This window comes from Ursus maritimus, unplaced genomic scaffold (genome assembly GCF_017311325.1).
Source record: "Ursus maritimus isolate PB19 unplaced genomic scaffold, ASM1731132v1 scaffold_30, whole genome shotgun sequence".
Lineage (NCBI taxonomy): Eukaryota > Metazoa > Chordata > Mammalia > Carnivora > Ursidae > Ursus > Ursus maritimus.
Genome location: NW_024425564.1, coordinates 12,442,830 through 12,461,820, shown reverse-complemented (window position 1 = coordinate 12,461,820; position 18,991 = coordinate 12,442,830). Strand labels below are relative to the sequence as shown.

Below are 18,991 nucleotides of genomic sequence, written 5' to 3'. Positions count from 1 at the left end.
GGTCAGTAACGTTCTTTATTATACAACATACCCCAAACTCCTTTAACTCTCTCTTATGGCATCCACTTCCACATTTCCAGATTCTGTGTCTAATCTGCCATTATCTTGATAGTCAGTTTTAGATAAAATGTGTAACTCCCTTTCCTCTTTACCCCCCTGCTCCACTTCTCAAACATCCATCTGTTTGCTGCTTTATTACTACCTTTGGTTTAACCAATGTCAGTTCTTGCATTAATAGGACAATGTAAATCTTGTTTCTTTTGCCTCTTTTGAAAGTTTCAAGAGCTCTTATTCTTGGATTGATTCCTTTTCATGACATCCTATTCTTTAAGATAAAAATCTTCTCCCTCTGCAGATATTAATTTGGGATCAAAGCTTCCAGTACTTTTGAAGGGTGTTCTGTTGTTGTTGTTGTTGTTGTTGTTGTTTTTCTTCTGTGTTAGTTAGCTAGGACTGCCATGACAAAGTCTGATAGATTGAGTAGTTGAAACAACAGAAATTTATTTTCTCATGATTCTGGAGGCTGGAGTTTTAAGATCATGGGGTTAGCAGGGTTGGTCCTTCTGAGGCCTCTCTCCTTGGCTTGTAGATAGCTGACCTTTCCCTGTGTCCTCACACGGTCTTCCTTGTGTGTGTCTGTGCCCTAATCTCCTCTCCTTATAAAGACACCAGTCCTATTGGATTCAGTTCCACTTATATGAGCTCATTTTACTTTAATTACTTCTTTAAGGGCCTGACCTCTAAATACATTCTGAGGTACCTAGGCTTAGAACTGCAACATGGTATTTTTTAGGGCACACAATTTAGCTTATTACACCTGCCTTATTTCTGTTTCCTCTGGATTTTTTTATTTATCTGACTTCCATCTCTCTCTCACATATTTTCCTTGACTATCTTACAGTCTTTGTCTGTCCTCGTATATTTTAGAGTCTGGGAATAGCTGATTTGTTTAGTTTGCTTATGGGCAGTTTGTTTGTAAGTGCCTTTTCCATTGGGTGATATGACTTCAAGTAGACCTTCTTTTTTTTGGGAGGACCCTTATATATAAGTCAAGATCTTTGGTTCTTTTTTCCCCTTTAATTTCTTCAGAGAATAATATTCTACTTATCCAGACAAAGTGGAGTTGGGCCGGGTGGGTTCACAGACCTTTCTGACAGAGGTGTAAGAGCAGGGGAGGAAGAGGCCCAAGTAGTCCCACAGTTTGCTCTGCTGCTTGACACTACTACGCCTGGCATTCCAGATTCCTGGTCCTCTTGTTTGGCTTCTTCAAAGACTGAACTTCTAATCTCCTGTTGACTGCAAGGTGAAGTCAGAGGCCAGGGTGTCTCACTTCTTAGTATGTAAAGATACAGATAACCAGCAAGTTCTTGCTGTCTTGCTCTGCACCTTGCTGTCATCTTCTGGGGCATCTGAAACCTTGAGCAATTGAGGAGTTCTGTGGAGGTTTATTAGTGAGGTTTTAGTATTTATTTGTGGCCTACTATATGCTAGGCACTGTGCTTTGCTTAGGATTATCCTATGTAACCTTAACTGTAACCTTTGAAACTACTACTAGGTCCATTTTACCTATACAAAAACAGAGGGTTTAGAACAGAATTCGTAAACTGGAACACCAGGCCTTGATACAGGTGTATTTGACCTCAGAAACTGTACTTTTACCAACCCTGCTATCCTCAGAAAAGTTGGCAAATTCATGCTTTTGCCCTATGTCTACGTTCTCAGTTTTGTAAAAACGTCAATATATTGATTTGACCACATTAAAAAAGTTGCTGTACTAAGTATAATACAAAAATAAAGTGAAGTTCAGCCAACCTATGGGAATATAAATGTATTTTAATTTCTGTGAACGTGATTAATCAGAACATCTTTCTTTAACAACTTGGAGAGTAGAACAGTTTCTAGCATATTTTTGGGATTCTGCAGGTGTAGGCATGGAGCTAAATGGTGACATTAGGTTCTATCTATCATTATATTGAAAGTTCCAGAACCAAGGGCTTAGTTGTCTGTTATTTTTCTGATGTTTCCCTCACAGTACCTTGGTAAATTTAATGTTAGTAGATGTTGGCAGATAGGTTAAATGACAGTTAAAAAATTCAGAACTTTATGTTTAAGAATACTTTTTATGTTTTGGTATTGAACGTCTAGCATTTTTGTATTTTTAGTCAATGCTTCTTTCAGTTATCAGTAATACTTTTCTTTCTTTTTTAACAGATTACTTCTGTAACTAGATCTCTAGTTTGCTCAGCAAAGCACGATGTCCCGATCACGACAACCCCCTCTTGTGACAGGCATCTCTCCAAATGAAGGAATACCATGGACAAAGGTCACAATTAGAGGAGAAAACCTGGGGACTGGCCCAGTTGACCTCATAGGTAAGAGCAAGAACTGTGTTTCCATGATAAATGCATTTTTATCGTGGGAGTTGAGACAGGCTGATAGAAAAACAACATTGTGATCTGTACAGAATGATCTGAATAAAGATGAAAGAATTATTTGGTTTTCTGGTTAAAATCATTATTTTATCAAATCTTATCTAAATTGCTTTTCACTAAGTCCTTCAGAAAGTTTCCCACAGCTGAGTTTGCCTCCATTTCCTCAGCCTTGCTCTCTCCTGCTTTGATTGCCCAAACAGCCTCCCTAGCTATTTTGTGCTCTTTAGTTTTCCCTCCATTATACAACTGTCTGTATTTGTTCTGTAGTGCTCTGTAAATTATACCCTTTCTGTTCCTTATTGCCCTTCAAATCAAATCTAAACTCTTATCTCCTGGTGATATCAGTACCACTTGGCTCTTATCCTCACTTCACCTAGAAGAAACTATCCACTCTCACCAGGTACCTATCTTTACCAAGACCTATGAATCTTATTAATTTCCTTTCCTTTGCCACATTGATGCTTCATCATGGTTGAGAGCCCCACCATGAATCTGAAATACTAATAGTCTCTGTCTGCCAAAACTTGAGACTTACAACCAAAACAAAAAAGCTCTTCAAACTAATTCCCACCCATGTTAATCTATCTTTTTATTTAGGCTCCCCTATTATTTATATATTTATGGTAAGCTAAATTATAGTTTTTAGGATCTGTTTATGTTTTTTTTAATCTTTTAAGTTCAAGACATGCATGCTCTGTATCCAGTTGGCACTGTATAAATTTGTTAATTTGTATAGTGTCTGTCCCTTGACTCCCTCCCTATAACATGGAGACCTTTTACTGCTGATTATTTAAGCATTCATGTTTGTCAGTGGTTCTCATCCCTGGCTTGTCTTGTCTTTTTTTTTAAGTTTTTTTTTTTAATTCCACTTAGCTAACATACAGTATAATATTCATTTCAGGTGAACAATTTAGTGATTCAACACTTTCCATACAATACCGAGTACTTACCACAGGTGCACTTCTTAATCCACATCACCTGTTTAATCCATCCCCACACCTACCTCCCCTCTGGTGACCATCAGTTTGTTCTCTGTAGTTAAGAGTCTGTTTCTTGGTTTGCCTCTCTCTCTTTTTTTCCCTATGCATGTTTGTTTTGTTTCTTAAATTCCACCTATGAGTGGGGGCGCCTGGGTGGCTCAGTCGTTACGTGGCTGCCTTCAGCTCAGGTCATGATCTCAGTGTTCTGGAATCGAGCCCCGCATCGGACTCCCCGCTCAGCAGGAAGCCTGCTTCTCCCTCTCTCACTCCCCATCTTGTGTTCCCTCTCTCGCTGCCTCTCTCTCTGTCAAATAAATAAGTAAAATATTAAAAAAAAAATTCCACCTATGAGTGAAATCATATGGTATTTGTCTTTCTCTGACTGATTTCACTTAGCCTAATACTCTCTAGCTCCATTCATGTCATTGCAAATGGCAAGATTTCATTCTTTTTTAATGGCTGAGTAATATTCCATTATATATATATATATATATTTATATATATGATGGAATTTTATATATATATAATTATAATTGTCTGGTCAGTTAGGATTATTTTCTTGTGAACTCTGAGATGCATTTAGAATAGAGATCTATTCAGAATGAGGAAGGGAGAGACTTTACTATATGCTACTGAACTATATGCTGATTACCATATAAACTTATCTAGATTCAGACAGTCTCTTGACTCTTCTTAATTTATGAGGGACTCTAGGGGTGCCTGGATGGCTCAGTCGATTAAGCATCTGCCTTTAGCTCAGGTCATGATTCCAGAGTCCTGGGATCAGATCAAGCCCTGCGTCAGGTTCCCTGCTCAGCGGGGAATCTGACTCTCCCTCTGCTCCACCCCCACTTGTGCTCTGTCTCTCGCACTCTCTCTCTCTCTCTCAAGTAAATAAATAAAATCTTTTAAAAAAATGTATGAGGGACCCATTGGTAAAGTATTGGAGATTATGAGTTGGAACTTATTTTTCTTGCATTATTGGTGCAGGTTGACAGATTGGTTTTTGGCCATCTGGAAAACCCTTGGAAAAAAGAAAGTGACTGGGAGCACGGCACTATGTTTAATAAATGAGTTTTGCACTTCCCAGCTAATTCTTTTCACTAGTGTTATTTAAATATGTCTTATTTTATATTGTTTTCTCTAGCCATAGTTTTTGATTTTTTAGTAAACAAAAATTAATTATTCTTATGAAGATAGTTTTATCTAATCCTATGTCTTGGTTTTTTGACATAGCTCATTCTAGATTTTTCTTTATCCAAAGTGGAAAAGTCCCTAAAATGCATGGAAATAAACCATACAGATGGAGATTATGTCCTACATTTTAACTGGAGCTCCTATCATGACAGTTACTAGTCTGTGTAAATTTTAATCTTGTTTTAGCTTCAGGCAATGCTATTCTTATTTGACTAAGTGTGTATACTTCTATAAACCTTGCTAGTTCAGCTTTTAACCTGCCTATGTCTTGCCAAGAAACCATTTTTTAAAAAAGCAAACTCAATCTGCTAAATAATTTGAGTGTTTTTAGCTCAGATGATAGCTACACTAGCCAAGTGAAACATTATAAAAACAGTTTATTTGAAATTCTACAAGTTACTTAAAAAAATGTCATATTTTATGAAGCAGATTTCTTGGTTTGCAGTAACTTAGCAAAAATGTGTTTTAGAAATTGAGAAATCGGGTCTTACGATCTTATTTAATTTTTATGACATTTAAAATAATCTGTTTGAATCTATGTTTAAATTTAAATGGTGGTTATTAACTTTTTTTTTAGTTAAAATGCAGAGCAGATATTAAATCAGAGAAACCCTGATAGCAGCTACAACTAGATGAATAAACTATTGTTCTGGGTAGTTTTTTCCCAGCTTGTAGTATCATGGATATCATTTATGTTTGCTCATCTGAACATGTTTTTAAGGCTTCCTGTCTATATATTGGAAATCTGTTCCCATTCCTCAGTTTTAATCATAAGGTTGTTCTCCAGCAGGGAACCTATATTAGGAATGACTTTATATTAAGTCCTGACATATATATTGAGTTGTTTTCTTTTCTGAAATGAGTTAATATTTGCAGTCACAAGAATCTTTTTGAAATTATAAAATTTTAAAATATTAAGTTAGTGTATTAACCTAGAGTGATATCAAAATACCTACCATCTATAGCACTAAAACTGTTTAGTTTATTAACTAAAACTTTTTCCATCATTTAAAAAATACATAGACTGATTTATATATGCATAAACATTATTTGAGCAAATATTCATTGAGTTATTTCACAGTGCTTCTCTTGAAGATGGAGAGGAGTTCCAGGGGTGCTGTCAATCTCTTAAATTGTTTACATTTTTCAAAACAAAATGGATTTCCAGGAAAGATATCAAAGACATTCTCATTTTGAAAAAATAATTTTGAATTATGAATGCATTTAAAAATGTGGAAATATTATACATTTAAAAAAATCAACAGAAAACCTAGTCCTGAGGAATCCTTTAAATTGCTATTAGAAAGACAGAATTCCGGGGGCACCTAGGTTGCTCATTCAGTTAAGCTGCTGTTGGTTCAGGTCATGGTCCCTGTGCCCTGGGATCGAGCCCCACATTGGGCTCCCTGTTTAGTGGAGAGCCTGCTTCTTCGTCTCCTTCTGCCCATCCCTCCCCCACTCCCCTGCTCGTGCTCGTGCTCTCTCTCTCTCAAATAAATAAATAAAATCTTTCAAAAAAAAGCAGAATTCCATACATGTATAAATAATGGCTGTTTTAGGGAAATCTCTAAAATTCATTATTTCAATAAATGCATCTCTAAAAGGTGGTTGTTTTTATTATTCTATGGTTAATGTAACGTTCTTACTAAATAGTGCTTTAAGTTGTAACAAAAAATGACTTGAATCCCTTCCTAAATTTTTTCAACCAAATTTGGCATTAGTTGAGGTGTTCCTGGTATCTGAAAAAAAAATTGTAATTGCCAAACTTGACTGCTGAGCAATATAAAAAGTTAAATAATGAGAAAAAGTGTGAAGTGTCTGAGTCTTTGCCACACACATTTTGGTTTATTTTTTCCAAAAATATTTATGAGGTTGTTCTGTTTTACGCAAATGGAAAATACAAAGAAAATAAGTTAGTAGAGGAACTGGCAGTTTGTCCACGTGGTGATATATTGGTGTTCTGTCTGGGGTCACATCTTCCTCACTATAATCTTTCAGTGCCTCCCTGTTTGGTTACTGCCTAAATTATAATAATTTACTTGATATCAGAGCCTGAGATTCCAGGCATGAGTTGACGTTTTGTGAGTGCTGGCTTACTATAAGAGCAGAATGTAGTCTAGTGACGGTATCATTAGGGAAACACTAAGGCAGCATGAACTTGCATTATAGGATACAGATATAAAAAATGAAATAGTAATCCAGTAAGGCCCAAGAACATTAGCTAGATTTGCCAGACTCCAGGCTATACTTGAAATATGTACTATATATACCATATATAATTTAAACACTAGGAAAAGTAAGTGCAGATTGTTTTTAGGAAGATAAATAATATGTTTTTAGGGAGTGATAGATACACTTAGTATACATTAGAATTTTATATCAATAACTTAGATTTCTAATAATAGCAATAATTTCCTTTCTAAAACCTATGAAAGCAATTTAAGATTCTCATAGTCTGAGTAATTTGGAATGCCTACACATAATCATTATGGTTATTATTTTTTAATTCCATTGATGTTTGAAGAAACTTAAATATAATTTAAAGAAGTCTTAAATATTAGAGAAAAAGGATTAGACAAAAATCAGTAGAGACAGTATATTTGCAAGTTTAACAGTGGGTATATTCAATAGTAGAAATAACTATTGAACAGGAAATGTTATTTCCAGATTTATTTTTCACTTCATGGAAAAAGCCTGGTAGTACTGACAGAAGAATTGTCTTTTTATGTTATAGACCTGTCTAAGATCTTATCTTTGTTCTTTTATTTTCAGGTTTGACAATTTGTGGACATAATTGCCTTCTGACAGCAGAATGGATGTCGGCAAGTAAAATAGTATGTCGAGTGGGACAAGCTAAAAATGATAAAGGAGACATTATTGTCACAACCAAGTCAGGTGGCAAAGGAACCTCAACAGTGTCTTTCAAGCTCCTCAAACCTGAAAAAATAGGTATCATCTTACTTCTTATTTTTAAAGAGGAAAATGAAAATGGGTTTTGTCTTTCAAAATCTAAAACTGGTAGATTTGTATAAAACTTACCTACTCTCACATCTCATTAACTTACTAGATTATGTTTATTTTGACTGGAATGAGATATTGGTTAAAATTTACATTACTTTTGGCAGTTTGCTGAGGTAACAGTGGAACCTAAGGAGGATGATCATGAGAGAACTATCATCCTAAATTCTTTATAAAATTTATTTCTTTAACGTTGTGCTTTGCCAATTTTAGTTCCTTGCTCTTGAACGCAGTAATTGCATTTCTTTCTATTATGCAGTTGAGATTTGAGGTAAAATATCCTCCTCATTTGGCCAAATTAGCAATAGTAATATCTAAATAATGTCCTTGTTTCCTTCATTTTCTCTATCCTTTGAGGCCAGGACAAAATGTTGCCTGGCCAAAATGTGCTTTTAGCCCACCAAGCAAGAAATAAGCACTTTCTTTTGTATACTGTAGCACTTGAAGTGTTACTTTCTGTGCACTTAACACTTGCTTCCTCATGTTAGGGCGAGTTAAGAACTTGGCCCGAGGAGCCAGACTCTGAATACTAATCTGGGCTCTCGCACTACAAATTGTGAAACTTCAGTGCTAGTTTTTTTGTGGGTAAAGTGGAACAGCAATATTACCCACCTACCTACCTTGTAGGATTAAACGAGTTAGAGCATGCATGTAAAGTGCTTAGTATAGACCCTTACACAAAGTTAATGTCACATTCCTCTCTTTGGTCCTGTAATGTCTCGTACATGGTTAGTACTTGATAAATATTTGTATAATATAGTAATATCACAGGCATAATTAAGCCCAGGTCATACTTTTCTCTTATACTGAAAAGTAAATAATTTTGCAAATTGTTTTTGTTTTCTTAGAGTGTGGAGCCTTTCTACATCACTATCTTCCTTAAATTCCTAGATTTTTTTTTTCCATAAATAAAAATTAGGTAAGGATTTAAGGAGAATACAAAATGGAATCGTGTGTGTGTGTGTGTGTGTGTGTGTATGCAGACACACACATGTATTTTATATATTTATATATATTTTAAAATATATTTATATATTTTATATATAGTATTTTATATATATATATATGCAGACACACACACATATATATGTCTATGCATATGTATGTACATATATAATATCCCTGTTTTTGTTTACTCATTTTTATTTAACGTCTTCAAAAATGAAAATTAAAGGAGGAACTTGTTACCAGTTTTCTGGAGGAACTTAAAACATTTTGGCAGAATCCAGCAATGCCTTATGTCATATTTATACAGTAGATAAAGACAACTTATTTGAACAGTTTAATTTTATTCTAAAGCATCCTGCCCAGGACCTAGCACAGTATAAACTCAATAAAGGCTTATCGAGCCTAATTTAGGAGTATCTAGACTTGAGTATAACCTCTAACAAAACCTCTTGTTGCATGCTGGCAGAACTGTGGATGCTGATAGAATTTGTGGGTTCACAAGAGGTCATATAACTAGAAGTTGCCTGGGATCAAATACCTTCCTTTATGAAGTCTTCACAGGCCCCAACGGCTCCTCTGCTGATTGGCCCTTTGCCCATTTTCTGTTTCAACCCAAGTTTAGAGGTAGTAAGCATTTGAGTCCTATGCCAAAGTGAGTGACAAAGAACTCAGTCACATAAAAGAGGGTTACCATTTTCAGAGATTATGTTTTGTTCACAGGGTTTACCCTTTTTTCCTGAATGTCCTAATCATTTCCATTATACAAGCCATGCATTTCTTGGAAAGTATTTGACTGTTTTCTTTATATAAGGAAATGTTGGATATTTTTTGAATTAACCAAATTAATTTTACTATTTATTGTTTGTAAAATACATTCGTTTTAGCAGAAATTTTTCTTAGAGGCTTAGTGTGCCTTCTCTATTGACTAATGTATAGTGAAACCATAAGCCAGGCAGGAGGTGTTGTATTTATCTTTTTATAGATTCTTAGTGTTTTTCATCAAGCCACCAGCTGTTAAAAAAAAAAATGACGAAAAACCAGAGCTTTTGTGCTCTCAGATTTCTTAAAAATTACCTTAGCGTGCATTTTATATTAGGTCTTTAAAAAGGGAAACAATTGGGAAAGGCTTAGTGTGTATCTCATTAAGGACGTGCTCCTCATTTGATAGGTCTTTTGGATCAGTCTGCTGTGTGGGTTGATGAAATGAATTATTATGATATGCGTACTGACAGGAATAAAGGAATTCCCCCCTTGTCTCTGCGTCCTGCTAATCCACTCGGCATTGAGATTGAAAAGTGAGTACCATCTTGCCTTCAGTTTTCTTTATTGCTGAAAACTTTTATATACTTAGAGTAAAGAAAGTGAAACTCCAGAAACATCCAGGGAAGCACAGTTGAAGACATTTCTATTGTTGGGATACAGGTGTTATTTCTGAAACCTGGTCAGCTTTGCTGCCTTGTGAATGTTCCAATTAGTTAAAAATTTTGGCGAAAACGACTTAACTCTTTAGTTTTTTAAGTTTACATTTTGTGAAGAAGAGAAGTATCTTGAAGTTTATAATAACTAATACTTTTAATGATATGAGAATTAATTCATTATCCAGGGCTGGTGAGTTTAGATGGTACTTGAAATCAAAATAGAATTTTCCATGTGCATGATGTTTTGGGGAAATATTTTAGAATGATTAGGCCCACTGTAGTCTTTTATTTTGTTTACAACTCCTGCCTATAATTTTACTTAATCTAGACTTACTCTCTCAGAATTGTCGCAGGTAAATGAGAGTTTTCAGGATGTAAACAAATCTCTAATTTTCTATTCTTAATTGCTGGGATAGTGTTTTAGCAACTTTTATAATTAGTACCTTTATCCTTACATCTTACTTAATCAATTCATCTAACATCTTAATCGTGTCTAATTTATTTTCTAGCCTTGGTGATTCTGCTTATAGAGTTATATACTTAGTGTTGCTCTATAAACACTTACTGAAGGTGACAAATTAGTTCTGTTAACACTTTAACTGTAGTTTTATTTTAAGTTTTTCTAGGAATGGGGAAAATTCTCTACTAATCTTTATATATTTAACCTTTAAGCCTACACTTGAAGACCATTGGTAATTCAAATAGCAAGCTTCTTTTTCACCTTGTGGGGTTTTTACCTCTGACTAAGAGGAAGGGAGCAAGTGTTTGTCTTGGGAATTCACCATGTGTTGAAAAAATCCTGGGGCTTAGCAGCTTTTAGTGAGCTTGGACTGTCCTAGGTCACATCTTTGAAGCTCTTTGGCAGTATGGGTCATTCTGGAGCTGTTTTGAGGATTTCAGTGCTCTATAAATTTAGGAGTTTGAGAATCAAGAAAGTGCAGAAAAGAATGGTATTTGCTAGCTACTTAGTTGAGCACAGTTTCAAGCATGAATAGACTTTGCAGTTGATATGAAGCCTTTTAACAGCCTGCTTCAGTACTCTTGAAAGCCAGCTTCTTTCTAAGGCCTACCACAAAATCAGTGTAGAACAGGAGGTCCTTTTTGATTGTTCTTTCATAGGGAAAATACAGTTTTATATATGGGCACAGGGAGTATAGGAATATTGTATGAATTTTGTATGAGCTTTAGACAAAGCTGTCAAAGTTAGGATTAAATTGAATGTTTACTGTCATAAAATGGATTTTCTTAATTTTCAGTTTGGCGTATAAGCCACCCCCTATTTGACTTCTTTACCTTCTCAGGTCCTTCTACCTTTTAATTGTCTTTATTATTTCCATTTTTGCTGCTACCCAGAAAAGGGGTAGGCTTGAACTCTCTCTAATAGCACTTTTTCTTAATATGTGTCAGGATTATTCTTAGGGAACATTGGTAACAGCAGCCAGGAACAATAGCACTAAAAGCTTGGCTCTCAGAAGTTTTCTTTTTTTCTTCTCTGAGAGGTAGTCTAATTTAGTCTAGAGCCAAACTCAGTTTGAGCCATAGCTCTCCAGCTTACTAGTAGTAGGACTTCGAGCAAGTTGCTTAACTACTCTTTGCTTCCGTTTCCTCAGGTGCCACATGCAGTACCTGTGTCAAGGGTGTTTGTGAGGATTCAGTGAGTGAATGCTTTAGAGGAGTGTAGCTCATAGCAAGTGCTTGATAAATGTTAGTCATTATTACAGTGATGCTTTGCTCTTCTTGCATAATATACTGTTCATGCTCTGCTCAGTCACTTAGGAAGAGACTCTCTTTCTAATAACTGTTAAGATTTCAGGGTAACAACTTGTTTTAAAATCTTAAAATAGGGGCGCCTGGGTGGCTCAGTCGTTAAGTGTCTGCCTTCGGCTCAGGGCGTGATCCCAGAGTCCTGGGATCGTTCCCCACATCAGGCTCCTCCACTGGGAGCCTGCTTCTTCCTCTCCCACTCCCCCTGCTTGTGTTCCCTCTCTCGCTGGCTGTCTCTCTCCCTGTCAAATAAATAAATAAAATCTTTAAAAAAAAAAAACTTAAAATAGTATTATGTACATTCATTTAAGAAGTGCTTAAATGGCTATAAAGTTAACAGTAGTATTTCTGTCATGTTACTTAAGTTTCAAATAATAATTTGCTCAGCCATGGGATAAAGAGTAGTCTTTTAAAAAGGTAAAATCATAGCTCTCATAGAAATATGAAATGAACACATGTTAAGAGCTTTTATTTAATTCATTAGTTAATAGGAAAACCAGTAAAATGTTAAAAGCAGTTCAGAGGAAATTCCAGAGGGTAGACATAATGGGCAGTGAGAAATGCTGAAAGATGTAGGCTGGCCACATCTACTGCATGGTAATTAGTCGCATCTTCACCTGCCAGGTATTTCTGTGGCCAAGGATCTCTGGTCACCATCAGCCCTCCACAAATTAACCTTCTGTTTCTACAACTGAGTTGCAAAATAGGGACAGAGAAAGGCGCAGGTCCCTATAGAATCGGAAAACACTGGGAAGGCCCTCCAGACTGTGCGAAGACATCCAGTAGTCCTTTTGCACATTTGAAGTCTTGAAATTTTTTCAGTAAAAGAGAGACAGACTAGAGATACTAGAAAGCAAGAAAATGAAAGGTGAAAGTAGGTAGAATTATAGAAAACAAGAGAAGAGAATGTTTTTGGCCAGAAAGCTTTTCCAGGTTCCTTTTTATTTTCTAAAGATACTGTCAGGAAAACAGCATTTATTTTACTGGATTCTCTGACCTCAGATAGAGAAACCTTATTTTAGAAAAAGAGAAAAGGAAAGGAAGAGCAGATGTTAAAATATTGATGTGGGTTTTATTTCCCTGACTCTATTTATTTTATTTTATTATTTTATTTTTATTTTTATTTTTTTAAGTAGGCTCCACACCCAGCTCGGGGCTTGAACTCACAACACTGAGATCAGGATCGCGTGCTCTACCGACTGAGCCAGCCAGGCGCCCTTCTGACTCAGATTTTTTGAATAAAAGCTTTGCTCTCTGTAGGGAATGGTGTACATTCAGGTTAGAATCCCAAAGAGTATTTCCTTACTGGTTTTTATTTCTGTATATTAATGTCATTTGGGGGTTCTTTTTATTTAAAAGGTTGGGAGAGGATCTAATTTTAATTTTTTAAAATATTGTCATTAGAGAAGGAATAGTAGGGTTTTAATTTTACTTGTTTGTTGAAACATATTAACTGAGAAGGTTTGAAGAATTATGATTGCTTATATAAAATACTGCGGTCCTGATGAATTATCATTAAAATTGTGATGTCACTTTGGAAGATGAATCAGCTGCTGGTAATTGCATTGTGAATGTTTATGAAATTCTCTTCAGCTGACAATCAAAATGTACAATATAGGAACAGTGAGAGGTCCTGTAGTGTTGTGGCCAGTTCATCTGAATAAGAAAAAGCAAGTAAGAGTAGAAGAATGTAGTTTTCTTGTTGCTTTTTGGTGTGAGTCAGAGTTTAATAAACAATTTATTGGTGTGCCCCACATGCATACTGTTGTCTTTCAGTTACAGTTTTAACAACTGGCATTTATTAGCCTTCTTCGACTGCTTAAGTCCTTCATATTCCTAAATTTTTCACTGATGTTGTGCACACATGGTGCCTTGATGCTTATAAAAATGTTACTAATTGCTTGGAAAAAGACAGACTTCACTTTGAACTGAGACTAGGATTTAGTTATAAAAAGTCTGTATTTCTGATTTATACTGATTGTCACAGATGTATATGTTTTTTGCGTAGCTTAAATTGTAATAGAGACAAACCATTTAAATTGAAAGAGAAGGTAAAACAGGTTCATGCTAAGTAAAAGCTGTCACTGGGTTATATTCCTTTTTTTTCTTTTAGAGAGTGAGGGAGAGAGAGAGAAAGCATGTGTGCACACGCATGCATGCACGGGTGGTGGGGAGAGGCAGGAGAAGAGGGAGAGAGAGAATCTCAAGCAGGCTCCATGCTTAGCATGGAGCCCGAAGGGGGCCCAGTGTCACAACCCTGAGATCATGACCTGAGCCAGGATCAAGAGTCAGACGCTTAGCAGACTGACAGCCAGGCGCCCTGCTAGGTTATATTTCTTAAAAGAAATATTTGTCTAACTTGAGAATATTAAGTTTTGTTTTTGGAGATTGTACATATATGGGAATGAGGACATAAAAATAGAGCTTTGCCCTTGTTTTTATATGATCTACATTTGTGAAATAATTACATAGGAATGCCTGTCTAGTTATTTGATGTACCACTAATACCTGTTTTATTTCTACATGGATTTTATGGGCAATGCACATCTGATTTTCTTCTCATCAGTTTGGTTTTTCAGTAGAAAGGAAAGGTGACCAATTTTCCCACTACATTTAGAAACCAGGGACAGGTGGCAAAATGATTCTCAGTATGAGTGTAGAAGAGAAGGGTTTTGGATAAATTTGCCTTTTAGAAATGTTATAAAAACAGGTTTGTGGGCTGTGATACAGTGCCTAAGTCCAGAACCTGTCAGACCCTCCCCCCTCTGAAAAAAAAAAAGAAGGAAAGAAAGACACAACCAAAAGCAAGCTCATAATATTTAATACAAAGGGTGAAAACAATGTTGCTAAAAATTGGAAGCTAAAAGAATTGAGTATAATATTACAAACACTCAAAAGAACTATATAAGCCCACTTTTACTGTATTAGCCTCCCCACCTTTCATCTTCCCATCTGCTAAATCAAGAAAGCATGTTCTCTTCAATACAGTAACACAACTATACCCAGCCTTACTCTGTGGGGTAGTTAGAATTTTTCTCCAAACGATTTTGTTTTGCTCATTCACAGGTCATTACCGAAGATTGTTCTCATACTTGAAAACAAATTCTGATATGTTAGAAACATTCCCGTTAGCTTTATATCTGACCACTCAACTCACGTACCTGGGTCTCCCCATGGTATGGGCTAAACCTTTCCAGAAGATTTAAATCTGAGCTTACACTGCCATCTAATGGAAAGCATATATTTTAGGGGCGGCAAGAGTTGTCAGCTACTGAAATTGTGTTTTGATTTCTTTTTTTTTTTTAATGTTTTTTTATTATGTTATGTTAGTTACCATACAGTACATCCCTGGTTTTTGATGTAAAGTTCGGTGATTCATTAGTTGCGTATATTCTGATTTCTTAAAGAAGACATTTCAGGAGTGTACACAGTAGAGTATGTGTTGCTTTCACTCTCTGACTCCATGGTAGTATATTTACAGTGTGGATTTAGTTTAAATTACTCAGAATGTACGTTGCTTTTACTGAACTTGTTAAGCCATCACTTTAGTCGGTGGGTTACAGCCTAAATTCCAGTTACTGTGAACAAACATTTCAGTTTTAACTCGACTTTGTCAGCACCATTGACACAGTGCTTCTTCCTTTGCTAATACTGTTATTAGGACCATTAGCAATTCTCTGCATTGTAAATCAGCTCTCCCTTCACTGTCCTTAAATTTCTATCTTTCTAGATGTGTAGTTGTGGTTTCATTTTATACCTAAGAGTCACTGGTTCTTTATTTGACAATAGAAGTACCAGGTTCAAGTCTTGACTATTTACATGGAACCTCTCTGAGGCTGTTTCCTCACCGTAATGTGGGAATATATAACTCACTATGTCGTTATGACAATCAAATGAAATGATACTTAGGAAAGTAGTCTGTGAAATATAAAGACCTAAGTATTAAGAATAGAAATAACAGCAAATAACATTCTTGAGCATTTATTATGTGTTAAAAACTGCTAAGCCTTCTACATGCATTATTTATTTTAATCCCCAGAACATTCCTGAGAGGAATATATGATCCTAATGTCCAGTAACTGGGAACTTAGAGGATTAAATAGCTTCCCAAAGGTTATACAGACAAATCTTTAGCAAGCTTCCGAGATTGAACCCAGAGCCCGTGCTCTTAACCACTACTTATTATTATTGCTTCCCAATTATATAATGCAGTGAGTCATCTCTGCTTTTGCAGTTATGTTCCCTGTAGAGCTTCATTGTTTCTAGGCATTGTCATTCATTGTGTTTTCTTTTCCAGATCTTCTGTTTCACATTCATTTTGAGGTGTTTGTGTAAAAGATTAGTATATTTAAGTATATATTTTGGTATAGAATACTGACTCAGGATGCCTTCAGCTCTAAGTAACAGAAAATGAAAATTAATTTAAACTTTAAAAATGTATTTATTGTCTCATAATATACAAAGTCCAAAGGTGGTGGACTTCATTTTTGGTTGAGTCAATGACGTAGTAATGTCACTAAGGTGTAAGGAACCTTGGTTCTCTGTTCTGCTGCACTTAGCATAACACTGATTTTCTTAGTAATTGCAAATTGGCTAAAGCAATTTCTGGTATTGAAGCAATAACAACGCATAATAAGGAATAACATAAAAATCGAATATTGAAGCAATAATAACACATAATAAGGAATAAAATAAAAATTGAATATTGAAGCAATAATACACAATAACTAATAAACCTCAATAATGTCTAGATGCAAAAAGACACTATCTCTTCTTGATTCTCCTTCTTAAAAGTATGGAGACCTTTCCCAGAAATGCTCCAGTAGATCTTTCCTCAGACATCACAGGTCAAAATAAGATCACTCAATAGATATAGCAAAACAAATATGACAAGCATGATTTGCTTAGGATAATTGATATTTACTCAAGAAAGGTACAGTTGTGCTATTGTGTGGGTTTGTTTGGTTTGAGGGTGGAGAATGAATGTTGGATTACTAGCCAAAAGTGGACTTAATTGTGTGATTTCAGGCAAATTATTTTACCATTCTCTTAGAATTTTGTCACTTTTAAAAAAAGATTATTTGAGAGAGAGAGAGAGCACGTGTGTGCATGTGTGGGGGGGGGACAGAGGGAGCGAATCTTCAAGCAGATTCCCTACTGAGCAGGGATCCCTACCCAGGGTCTTTATCCTACAACCCATGAGATCACAACCTGAGCCAAAACAAAGAGCTGGGAACTCAACCGACTGAGCCACTCAGGAACCCCAAATTTTGTCATCTTTAATATAATTTCTGTCTTATTCTTGTAACTCTGATTCTCAGTATAGGTCTCAATACTCTTCTTCTGATTTAAATTTATATAGTAAGATTGGTAAAAGAGTTTTAATGTCTTTAGTAGGAAATCACTGTAAAGTAAAACTCAGTCTTAGGGGTGAATATGAAGAGATATGAGGAGATAGTATTTTGACCAAGAGATCCAATACTTTCCAAACTCCACTCGACTCATTTAGGTGCCTAAAGGAGCTATATGTATAAGAAATAATAGTACATGGGAAATGAGATACTGGTAGGTGGATTAATGCTTCAAATCTCAGCCTACTAGAGCTCTCTGGTAGAAGGACATGGCCTATCCCAAATGTCTGACGTGGCTCCTCACCACTCACACTAATGCCAAAGCTCAATTTCAAGTTCTTCTGCCCTTTCTTCCTCTCACCCTTTCCCTGCCAGTGCATGGTGAGCCCATGATTGAAGAGATGAAGGCGCAAAGCCTGTGGAGGCCTGGCCTTGCCCATGTGCTTCTCTTTATCACAAGGAGACTCCACTATTAGTAATGTGGCCAGACCCATTTCTGCTCCTTCTTGAGGAGGAGGGAGATGGGGAGGGGCTCCTGGGGTAGGAGAGTTTCCTAACAGCTCATCTCCTAGAGCCTTACCAGACATCAGGTCTTTATCTTGTGATAAGACAGTTCTGTTTATATTTATAAAAATAACAGTTTGGTACATTGTTAATGAGATGTTTCTAAAGTGTAAGAATCAGGTGAATTTTAAGTTTGGGAAGTTTAGATAGCTATATATTTGCATTGTATCACCAGTTTAAGCATTTTTACTGTTTAGGATATGACCTTTTCATATATGCTATGTATATCCAGGGTTTTTTTGTTTTGTTTTGTTTTGTCTTGTTTTGTTTTGTGTGTGTGTGTTTTACATATTTTCAGCTTTCTTGAGGCATAATTGACAGATAAATTTGTAAGATACTTAACGTGTACATCTTGGTGATTTGATAAATGGATACATTGTGAAAGGATTCCTACCATCTGGTTAACTAACACGTCTAACACCTCCAATACCTCACATATTTCTTTTCTTTTCTTTTCTCTGTCTGTCTGTCTTTCATTTGTGAGGGCATTTAAGTTCTACTCTTTTAGCAAATTACGATGATATAATACTGTGTTACCAACTATAGTCATTATGTTTTACATTTGGTCCTTCAAGACCTTATTCATCTTATGGCTGAAAGTTTGTACCCTTTTACCAACTTCTTATTTCCTCCACCCTCTAGCTCCTTCAGCCATTTTTCTGCTCTCTGTTGCTATGAGTTTGACTTTTTAAAAATATTTTACACATTTTTGCAAATGTGATAAAGGGTTTATATTCCTTATATCTGATAAAGGGCTAATGTAAATTTGCAAATAATTTACGTTATTTGCTGAATAGACGTTTTCCAAAAAGATACATAAATGGCCAACAGGCATATGAAAAGGCAAGGCCACTAATCATTAGGAAAATGCAAATCAGAACCACAGATATCATCTCACAGCTGTGTTAGAATGACAATTATCAAAGTCAAGAGATAATAGATGTTGGTGAGGATATGGAGAAAAGGGAACCCTGGTGCACTGTCGAGAGGAATATAAACTGGTGTAGCCATTATGGAAAACACTATGGAGATCCTCAAAAAGTTGAAAATAGAACTACTGTATGATTCAGCATTTCTATTTCTGGGTATATATCCAAAGGAAATGAAAATAGGATATTGAGATATTTGCACTCCCGTGTTCATTGCAGCTTTATTCACAATAGCTAAGGTGTGGAAACAGCCTAACTGTTCATTAATGGATGAATGAAGAAGATATATATATGTATAATGGAATATTATTCAAGCATGAGAAAGAAGGATATCTTGTCAATTTGCAACAACATGGATGTACCTTGATTTCATTATATCACACAGAGAAA

At 35.7% G+C, this 18,991-nt stretch overlaps 1 protein-coding gene across 2 annotated transcripts in view; it reads left to right on the top strand.

The window, feature by feature from the left end:
* The window catches only part of EXOC2 (exocyst complex component 2), a 252,325-nt gene that overhangs the window by 53,350 nt on the left and 179,984 nt on the right, over nucleotides 1–18,991 (top strand). For both annotated transcript variants that reach the window (XM_040644984.1, XM_040644983.1), the window contains exons 2-4: nucleotides 2,212–2,372; nucleotides 7,382–7,558; nucleotides 9,744–9,870. In XM_040644984.1, the coding sequence (XP_040500918.1) occupies nucleotides 2,255–2,372; nucleotides 7,382–7,558; nucleotides 9,744–9,870 (422 nt within the window). In that variant the 5' untranslated portion in view covers nucleotides 2,212–2,254. The remainder of the gene's footprint in view (nucleotides 1–2,211; nucleotides 2,373–7,381; nucleotides 7,559–9,743; nucleotides 9,871–18,991) is intronic.